This window comes from Lepidothrix coronata, unplaced genomic scaffold, assembly GCF_001604755.1.
Source record: "Lepidothrix coronata isolate B3197 unplaced genomic scaffold, Lepidothrix_coronata-1.0 Scaffold441, whole genome shotgun sequence".
Classification (NCBI taxonomy): domain Eukaryota; kingdom Metazoa; phylum Chordata; class Aves; order Passeriformes; family Pipridae; genus Lepidothrix; species Lepidothrix coronata.
In genome coordinates, this window is record NW_016690621.1 from 11,936 (window position 1) to 21,492 (window position 9,557).

The window sequence follows — 9,557 nt, forward strand, 5'->3', positions numbered from 1 at the left end:
CCCAATGTTCCCAAACCTCCCCCCGTGACTCCTCCAGGGACCCCCTGGCACCCTAAAAACACCCTTGGGGACCCCAAAAACATCCCCCAGCACCTCAAAATTGCCAGGTAACCACAGAGGCAGGTGAACACCTTGGGAGGGGACACCATTGGCCAAGTAACCACACCTGGCCAGGTACCCACACCTGGCTGTGTCTCCTGTTTTCCAGGTGTGACCCAGGGGCGCTCTGGTTTTCCTGGAAGCTCAGGTGAGCCAGGTGAGCTCCGCCTGGCTGACGGCCCCCACCGCTGCTCGGGGCGCGTCGAGGTTCTCCACAACCACACCTGGGGCACTGTCTGCGGCCACACCTGGGACCTGGCGGCTGCCCAGGTGGTCTGCCGTCACCTGGGCTGTGGCCACGCCCTCAGCACACCTGGAGCCGCCCGTTTTGGGGCGGGGCCCGGTCCTGCCTGGCTGGACGGGTTCAGGTGCGTCGGCAACGAAACCACCATCGCCCAGTGCCCGGGCAGCACCTGGGGGCGGCACACCTGCGACCACCTGGACCACGCCGGGGTCGTGTGCTCAGGTAACCCTCCCAGGTGACCCCCAGGTGACCCCCAGGTGACCCCCCAGTTGTCCCCACCTGCAACAGGTGCCCCCACCTGTGCTGGAAGGGGAAGGCAGAACAAGCATCCAGGTGCAGGTCCCCTCTAACCCCCCTTCCCACCTGTGCAGGTGCCCCCCCAGCAGGTAACTCCAGCTCGGGTGAGGTGAGGTTGGTGGACGGGCCTCACCTGTGCATGGGGCGTGTCGAGGTGCTCCATGACGGCCAATGGGGGACAGTCTGTGACGACAGCTGGGACCTGAAGGAGGCCCAGGTGAGTTGGGGGGGGCTCAGGTTTGTCCTGGGTGTGCCCAGGTGTCCTGGGTGACACTCAGGAGAATCCCTGGGCGTTCCCAGGTGGTCTGTCGCCAGGTGGGCTGCGGGGAGGCCCGGGCTGCCCATGGCCACGCCCATTTCGGGCAGGGGGTGGGGCCCATCTGGCTGGATGACATCACCTGCGCGGGGGACGAGACGCACCTGGCGCAGTGCCGCGCCCAGCCCTGGGGGAGCAACAACTGCCACCACGGCGAGGACGCGGGTGTGGTGTGCTCAGGTGAGCCCAGGGGGGATCAGGTGTGTTGTGGTGGGCTCAGGTGTGCCCAGGTGGACACAAATAGGCCCAGGTGTGCTCAGGTGAGTCCGGGTTACCTCAGGTGTGTGGTGGAGGGCTAAGGTGAGCCCAGGTGGGCTCAGGTAACCTCCACATCAACCCCACCCTCCCACCCCACCTCATCCCCCCCTGATAACCCCCTGCCCACCTCACCTTTCCCCTCACCTTCCTGTTACCTGCCCAGGTGCCAACGTGACAGAGGAGCAGTTCCAGGTGCGCCTGGTGGGCGGCCCCACCCCCTGTGCGGGGCGGGTGGAGGTGCTGCACGAGCACAGGTGGGGCACGGTCTGCGACGACACCTGGGACCTGCGGGATGCGCGGGTCACCTGCCGCCAGCTGGGCTGTGGGGATGCAGTGGCTGCCCCCGGCCACGCCCACTTCGGGGAAGGAGCGGGGCCTGTCCTGCTGGACCACATGGGCTGCACAGGTGAAGAGAACACCTTGGAAGAGTGCGACAAGGGCCCCTGGGGGGTCCACAACTGCAACCACGAGGAGGACGCAAGCGTGGTGTGCACAGGTGAGGGGCGGGGCGGGGGGAGGGGGCTCAGGTGGGGCTGGGGAGGGGCAGGTGTGCTCAGGTAACACAGGCAGGAGGCTGTAGGTGTGCCCAGGCGTACTCAGGTGTGTGCCCCTCCCTCGCAGGTCCCACCCCCCTGCAGGTGCGGCTGCGGGACGGCCCCGGGCCCTGCGCGGGGCAGGTGCAGGTGCTGCACAACCACACCTGGCTGGGCGTGTGCGGCCGCACCTGGAGCCTGCTGGAGGCACAGGTGGTGTGCAAGGAGCTGGGCTGTGGCCCCGCCCTCAGCGCACCTGTTGGCACTCACCTGGCCCCGGGGGCGGCACTGGAGGGTCTCACCTGTCGGGGCTCCGAGACGCTGCTCCTGGAGTGCCTGAGGGAGGGGGCGAGGCCGGGCACCTGCCACACAGGTGGGGCCGCAGGTGTCGTGTGCGCCACGCCCAAAGGTGAGGCACAGGGCGGGGAGGGAGGTGTCAAGGTGGGGGGATGGGTGTGACAGGTAGAGCCGGGACAGGTGTGAAGAGGTGAGACAGGTAGGGGTGGGACAGGTGAGAAGGGTGGAGCCAGGACAGGTGTGACAGGTAGGGGTGGGACAGGTGACTCACCTGCACAGGTAACTGAAGTTGAATCCTCCAACCCCCCCTTCCCCTCTCGCCTAATTAACCCCTCCCACACGTGGCGCACGTAAGGCCAGGTTTGGGTGGTTCTCACCTGTCCCCTCCCCACCAGGTGTGCCCCCTACCTGTGCACCCCTGGTGGCCCTGCTGGGGCTGCTGACGTCACTCAGTGGGGTCCTGCTCTGGCTCACCTTGAGGACCAGGTGTGTGGGAGAAGCCCCAGGTAAAGGTGAGTCCCGACACCCTGAAGTGTGTCCCAGGTGTCCCAGGTGTTCCCCAGGTGTCACCAGCCGTGTCCCCTCCCCCCACAGGTCACCTGGGGGGGATTTACCTGCCCAGGAGGGTCCCCCCTGAGGAGGTGGAGACGCTGCAGCTCATCAAGGACGACGACCCCTGACCTCACCTGTCACCTCTCACCTGCCCCCCCCAAACACACCTGGGGGGGCTCAGGTGTCCCCACACACCTGGGGCAGGTGGAGGGGGGCAAAAGAAGTGGGAAAATGGGGTGGAAATTAATAAAATTGGGGTTTTCAGCCATCCAGGTGAGACAGGTGTGAATTCTGGGGGGAGGGGGGATTGACCCTCCAGGTGTGAATTTTGGGGGATCCCCAAACTCTCCAGGTGTGAAATCAGGTGAGAACACCAATGATGTCATTAATTAACCATCATTTAATTAGCATATGCCCCGCCCAGGTGCACCCAGATCCCACCCCCAGCACTACAGGTACCACGCAGGTGGGACAGGTGAGTCCCAGGTGTGCACAGGTGAGACTCAGGTGAGCCCCAAGTGCCCACAGGTGAGTCCAGGTGCCCACAGGTGAGTTGTCCCATCCAAAGGGGGACAAATCCGGGATCGAGGAATCTGGGAAGGAAGATCCAGGTGAGCACCTGCCCAGTCCCAGGTGCACCTGGGGCACCAGGTGTGGCTGTTCCACCCCAAAAATCCAGGTGAGGGCTCAGGTGAGGTGTGTACACCTGGCCTTAGGTGTGTCGGGGGTCCCACAGGTCCTGGGGGCGTGTCCAGTGTCAGTGATGTCACAGCTCAGGTGTCGTGGTTCAGGTGCTGCAGGTTTTGGGGACCACACCTGTCTAGGTGTGCAGGTCCAGGGTCCACTCACCTGGGGCTCAGGTGTCACAGTTCGGTGTTGCTGCTGAAGGTTCTCAGCGTGCACACCTCTCCTGGCTCCCTTCAGCTGTCTCTCAGGTGTCCTGACACAGGTCCATCAGCTTTTTGGGGTCCACACCGGGTTTTTGGGGCACGCCCCCACCCCGGCTGCCCCGCCCCGGCGCTCAGGTGTCCCTGTGCACGCGCTGGTGCTGCAGCAGGTTGGAGGGGTGCGCGAAGCCCTTGGCGCACACCCCGCACTTGTAGGGCGTCTCCCCCGTGTGCACCTTCTCGTGCACGCCCAGGTAGGCGAGGTCCTTGAAGAACTTGTGGCAGAAGCTGCACTCGTAGGGCCGGGCCTGGCTGTGCACGCGCCGGTGCTGCAGCAGCAGCGAGGGCCGGGCGAAGGCCTTGCCGCAGGCCTCGCAGCCGTAGGGCCGCTCGCCCGTGTGCGCGCGCTGGTGGATGGCCAGGTAGGACGACTGCTTGAAGGCCTTGCCGCAGGTGCGGCAGGCGAAGGGCCGCTCGCCCGTGTGCACCCGCTCGTGCGACGCCAGCGCGTTGCTCTGCTTGAAGCCCTTGCCGCAGAGGCCGCAGGTGAAGGGCCGGTCCCCGGTGTGCACCCGCTCGTGCACCTTCAGCGAGTGCCCGTAGGTGAACCTCTTGCCGCAGACGCCGCAGGCGTGCGGCTTGTCCTCGCAGTGCTGCCGCCGGTGCAGCTGCAGCGCCGCGCCCGTCGCCAGCTCCTTGCCGCAGTCGCCGCAGCGGAAGGGCTTGTCGGCGCCCAGGTGCGTCAGGGCGTGCCGCTGGCGCTCGTAGGGCGTCTTGAAGCCCTTGGGGCAGCGCGGGCAGGCGAAGGGGCGCTCCCCGCTGTGGATGCGCCGGTGCTCCTGCAGGTTGGAGGAGCGCTTGAAGCGCTTCCCGCACAGGTCGCAGCGGTGCGGCCGCTCCTCGGTGTGCACCAGCCCGTGGCTCTTGAAGTCCGAGTGGCGCTTGAAGGTGGCCCCGCACGCCTGGCAGGTGAAGGGCCGCGCCTCGGTGTGCACGACCTCGTGGCTCAGCAGCTCCCACGCCCGCTTGAAGCCCTTGTGGCACACGGGGCACTGGAAGGGCTTCTCGGCCACGATCACCCGCCGGATCTCCAGCGGCGCCGGCGCCTCGCCCGGCGGCTCTGCCCACTCCGCCTCGCCCGCGGGGCTCGCGGCACCGGCACCGCCGCGCCCGCCCAGCACCAGCTTGGCCGTGGAGTAGACGCCGCGCTCGTCGATGAGCTGCACGAAGGCCTGGCTGGGCTCACCTGGGCTCAGCTCACCTGGGCCCAGCTCACCTGGGATCAGCTCATCTGGGCCCAGCTCACTTGCGTGGCCCAGCTCGTCTGGGCTCAGCTCACCTGTGTGGCCCAGCTCACCCGGGCGACCCCACAGCACCTGCAGGTGGTTCCCGTGGGAAGGTCCAGGTTCCTCGGGGCTCTCCAGGTGTTCCCGGCTGGGGCGGGGCCGCCGGGGGTTCAGGTACAGGCGAGGCTTCCGCCGGCGCAGGGGAGGGGCTGAGGCCTCACCTGGAGGCCTCACCTGGGCGCAGGAGGCTCCTCCTGGTGCCACCTGAGTGGACTCCTGGCCATCACCTGGTTCTTCTTCTTCCTCACCTGGTTCTTCATCACCTAGGTCCTCATCAAGCTCTTCCTCACCAGGTTCTTCATCAGCTGGTTCTTCAATTTCTTCCTCACCTGGTTCCTCCTCACCTGGTTCATCATCAGGTTCTTCCCCACCAAGTTCTTCCTCCTCACCTGGTTCTTCACCAAGTTCTTCCTTCTCAGCTGGTTCTTCCTCCTCACCTGGTTCCTCCTCCCCTGGTTCCTCTTCCTCACCTGGTTCTTCACCAAGTTCTTCCTCACCTGGTTCTTCCTCCTCCCCTGGAGGCTCCTCCAGGATCCGTCGGGAAAAGTGGGGTTCGTGGCCCCTCCCCTGCAAGCCCTCCATGGCCACACCTGGAACCTGGGACAGGTGAGAGGGTGAGAGGAGGCAGAGGGGAGGGGATGGGCCTGGGGTCCCCCCGAGCTGGGCTTAGGGACCCACAGAGTCAGTCTTAGGAACCCCCTGAGCTGGGTTTGGGGATCCTTTTGGGAACCCCCCTGAGCTGGGCTTGAGGATCCCCTAAGCCGGATTTAGGGATCCCCTTGGGCACCCCCTAGACTGGGTTTGGGGACCTCCCAGGCTGGGTTTAGGGATACCCTGAGCTGGGTTTGGGGACTTTCTGACCTGAGGCCCCTCCCAGTTTGTCCCAGTCCCCTGCCAGTCCCTCCCCAATCCTCTCCCAGTACACTCCAGTCCTGTCCCAGTTTCTCCCAATCCTCTCCCAGTCTCTCCCAGTCCCCCCCAATCCCCTCCCAGTCTCTCCCAGTCCCTCCCACTCCCCCTCAATCCCCTCCCAGTCCATCCCAGTCTCTCCCAGTTTCTGACCCGGCGCCGCCGCCGCCCCCGGAGCCACTTCCGGCCGCGCTCGCGCGCGGTGACGTCACTTCCTGGGGCGGGTCCTGGGGCGGGACTGGGAGGGGACTGGAAGACACTGGGCCATACTGGGATGTACTGAGAAGGCACTGGGCCATGGTGCGAGGGACTGGGATGGCGCTGGGAAGGCACTGGGACGCACTGGGAGCGTACTGGGCTGTACTGGTCTGAATCCCAGAAAACTCCCACTCTCCGAAGGTCCCTTTGCGCTTGTTTTTCCTCATCCCGGGGGATTTCACCCCAAATCCCACAAATTCCTGCCCATTCCCTCTTCTGTTCCCTCCCACTCTCCTCTCTGGTGACCTTTGGAAAACCAGGAATCGTTTTACCGCTGGAATTTCCTCCCTTTTTGGCTCCAAAGGTCCCAGGAGCCTCTGCAGCCTCTGACAGGTTTCAATCCCAAGGGATTTTCTGGAGATCCTGCGAGTGCTGCTGGAAAACCAGGTTGGTTTTTCCTTTTTCCATGCGATTTCCCACCTTTTTCAGGGAATTTTATCCCATTTCCATTTTATATTTCCCATAAATTCCCGTTTTCTGTTTATTTATAATTCCCGGAGCTCCCAAGCTTTTCCTCTTCCTTCTTTTCCCACGGGATTTCTGTCGCTTTCCCTTCCCTTGTGTTGCTTTTCCAGGATTTTGGGAACTTCCAGGATTTTGCCCTGAAATATTTGGGAATTCTCTTTTATTCCCTCGGGAAAGCGAAAGGAATTTTGGCACCATGATATTATGGGGGGAGGGGGGAGAGATTGAAAAAGGGCCGAAATGGGAAAAAAATCCCCCAAAAATTGTGGATAAAAAACTCCCAGAGTTTCCAGAATGGCCTCATTTTCCTGGGAATTACCGCTGAGGAAAAGGACGCCCTGCAAAAAGGGAACTCCCAGGAGTTTTCCCTGTTTTCCCTTTTTTTCCCTCCTTTTCCCCCCTTTTTTCTCCCTTTCCCATTTTTCTCCCTTTCCCCCTTTTTTCCCTTTTCCATTCCCTCTAAATCCAGGAAAGGAACCCACAGAACAACTTCCAAAAACCGGGAACAGTTTCTTGGAGCAGATCCAGCTGCTCCAGAACTCAGGAGCAGGACCCCATCCCATGGATTTCCCATTCCCACCTGGAATTTTTCCTTTCCCCACAGGAATGGGGCCCTGGATCCGGATGGTCCCCCTCATCGCGTTCTCCGGACTCCACCCCACAACGGGTAATTTTATGGGATTTCATGGATTTGTTGAGCTTGGAAAAGACCCTGAGGATCCCCAGAGAGCTTCTGGAATTCTTTGGGATTTGAGCTTCCAAATTATTCCATCGGGGGAGCTCAGGGAAGTTAATTTTTGGATTTTTTGGGGGGGGGGATTTTTGGCTCCCGATGAATTCCTCGGCTCGTTTTGTTTTATTCCCACCTGGCGGGAAGGACCCGGCATCTTCATCCCAATAATTCCAGCTGCCTTGGAGAGGGGGGAAAATCGGGATATTCTTCTGGAGCTCCTGTGTCCTGCTCATCCATAGGGAGTGTCCATGACCCGCTGCTCGTCCTGGATGGATTGGAAGACTCTGGAATCCGCCTCAAGTGCCTCTCGGAGCGGCTCTTTTCCGAAGTCAAGGTGTTGTGGATGGATGGGAAAGGCAGGAATATCACCGGGAATGCCCTGAGCACGGACACATCCGGGAATGCCGGGAGCTCCATCGTCCTCAAACCGGGATCTGGGAACGCCGTGTCCTGCAGGATCGTCGACAACCTCGGGAAAACATCCACGGAATCCTCCGTCGTCATCACGGGTGAGGGGGGAAAACAGGGATCTGGTGCCGCTTTTCCCGGGAATCCCAGTTTTTAGTGGGATAATCAATCAATTCCCGGTCTAGGGATGCAAAATTCCAGGTTTGGGGATCCAAATTCCCTCCACTCCAGGTGATATTCCAAGGGAATAGCGGAGCCCCTGGATTGTTTTCCAGAGAGTTTCTTCCCGACCATCTCCCTCTGGCTCCCGGCTTTTGTGATGATCCTGCTCTTTGGAATATTCCTGGTCCTGGCAGCTGTTTATAAACTCCGGAGTAAGTTCCCTTTTTATCCTTTCTTTCCTTTCCCCCCTTTTTTCCCTTTTCCCATTTTCCTCTTTTTTCCCCCCTTTTTCCCCCTTTTTCCCCCTCCCAGGAAAACCTTCCTTGGAAAAATCCCAAGTTAACCAACATTCCCCTTTCCCTGTTTTCCCACAGTCAACCAAAAGGCGACGGATCAGGAAAGTGAGTCAAACCATTCATTTAACTAATTAATGAAATTAAACCTCAGGCTTCTAAAAATAGTCCTTAAAACTGATTTTTAAATTAATTAATTAAATTTATAATTAAACTTTTAAATTAATTTAAAAATTAATTTTTTGTGCTCTAAAATGTTCCTCTTTTCCCAGAAAACGCCCAGAAGCAAATTCAGGAGGGTGAGTGGAAAATAAAGTGATTTTTTTTCTTGGCGATTTCTGTCTTCAAATTTCTTTAACAAATTTAAAAAAAAAAAAATGCATCGAATCCAGCGAGAAAATCAAATTAAAATTAACCTGAACCCAGGAAATCATCAACTTTAAAAAAAAAAACTGGTGAAAGTGTTGGAAAAATGGGAAAAATTCCGTGTATTTTGGGGGAAAAGGGGGTAAAAAAGGAAAAAAAATGTGATTTTTAATGTTTGAACCTGATTTCTTTCAGACATCGAGGAATTCAAGATGGAGCTGGGTAAGGGCTGAGCTCGGGACTGAGGGTTTGTCAGACTGAGACTATTTGTTAGAGTCATTCTGATGATTTCATAGACTTGGGGGGGGTTGTCCTGAATTTCCCTCCATTTTCCTCATTTTCTCCCTTTGTCTTCCAGAGGAAGTGCAGGAAAAATTCCAGAAGGGTAAAAAATCCTGGATTATTCCTCCAGAATTAATCACATTTTATATAATAATATGTATCGTAGGTAGAATTAGAATTATTTCAATTATTTAAGAATATAAATTATACTATTATTAATTTATTAATACTACTAACAGTAATTATATATTTATTTTTTAATTATTAATATTTAGTAATTAATAATTCACGATTATTAATGGTTATATTAATATTAACTATTAATAATATATATTTTTATATCATCACTAAATATAAAATATATATTGTCATGTATTTTAGCTGTATTATAGAGTATTTAAAATATATTTTTATATCGTATTTAAAATATAATCTATTTTAATACATTTTAATATATTAAATATGATTTTGTGTATTTTTATATGTAATACACGTAATTTTAAATATATTTCTATATCTTTTAACCTTTCCATCCCCAAATTCCCAGAATTCCCCTCCTTTCCCCTCCCCAAATCCTGATTTCCTATTCTTTCCCTGTAGAAAACCAGGAGATGACAACAAAAATCGGTGAGAAAATTCCACAGCTTGGGGAATTTCGGGAATTTCGGGGGTTTGGGGCTCTGGGAAAAAAAAAAGCACTTTTGGGGGAAAATCGGGGCCACTTTGAGGGCTGGGGCAGGTGACACACCTGGGACAGGTGACACACCTGGGACAGGTGACACAGGTGACAGGTGACACACCTGGGACAGGTGACACAGGTGACAGGTGACACACCTGGCTCAGGTGTCACAG

At 57.5% G+C, this 9,557-nt stretch overlaps 3 protein-coding genes across 10 annotated transcripts in view; 2 read left to right on the forward strand and 1 right to left on the reverse strand.

The window, feature by feature from the left end:
- Positions 1-2,983, forward strand: part of LOC108509976 (deleted in malignant brain tumors 1 protein-like) — an 8,533-nt gene extending 5,550 nt beyond the window's left edge. Inside the window, exons 9-15 of the mRNA XM_017839601.1 lie at positions 209-565; positions 715-857; positions 941-1,136; positions 1,378-1,710; positions 1,836-2,156; positions 2,440-2,556; positions 2,639-2,983. Coding sequence (XP_017695090.1) covers positions 209-565; positions 715-857; positions 941-1,136; positions 1,378-1,710; positions 1,836-2,156; positions 2,440-2,556; positions 2,639-2,724 — 1,553 coding nt within the window. The 3' untranslated portion in view covers positions 2,725-2,983. The remainder of the gene's footprint in view (positions 1-208; positions 566-714; positions 858-940; positions 1,137-1,377; positions 1,711-1,835; positions 2,157-2,439; positions 2,557-2,638) is intronic.
- On the reverse strand, positions 2,977-5,793 carry LOC108509983 (zinc finger protein 391-like). Its single transcript, XM_017839609.1, has one exon. The coding sequence runs from the start codon at positions 5,409-5,411 to the stop codon at positions 3,618-3,620; it is 1,794 nt and encodes a 597-aa protein (XP_017695098.1). The 5' UTR covers positions 5,412-5,793; the 3' UTR covers positions 2,977-3,617.
- Positions 5,339-9,557, forward strand: part of LOC108509984 (butyrophilin subfamily 2 member A1-like) — a 6,241-nt gene continuing 2,022 nt past the window's right edge. For 3 of the 8 annotated variants that reach the window (XM_017839612.1, XM_017839613.1, XM_017839616.1), the window contains exons 1-10: positions 5,339-5,435; positions 6,301-6,383; positions 7,066-7,128; positions 7,434-7,703; positions 7,878-7,976; positions 8,139-8,169; positions 8,330-8,356; positions 8,619-8,645; positions 8,782-8,808; positions 9,306-9,332. In XM_017839612.1, coding sequence (XP_017695101.1) covers positions 5,410-5,435; positions 6,301-6,383; positions 7,066-7,128; positions 7,434-7,703; positions 7,878-7,976; positions 8,139-8,169; positions 8,330-8,356; positions 8,619-8,645; positions 8,782-8,808; positions 9,306-9,332 — 680 coding nt within the window. In that variant the 5' untranslated portion in view covers positions 5,339-5,409. Of the gene's footprint in view, positions 5,444-6,029; positions 6,138-6,300; positions 6,384-7,065; positions 7,129-7,433; positions 7,704-7,877; positions 7,977-8,138; positions 8,170-8,329; positions 8,357-8,618; positions 8,646-8,781; positions 8,809-9,305; positions 9,333-9,557 lie in introns of those variants that run through there. The other 5 variants (XM_017839610.1, XM_017839617.1, XM_017839618.1 and 2 more) reach the window with 5 other exon arrangements.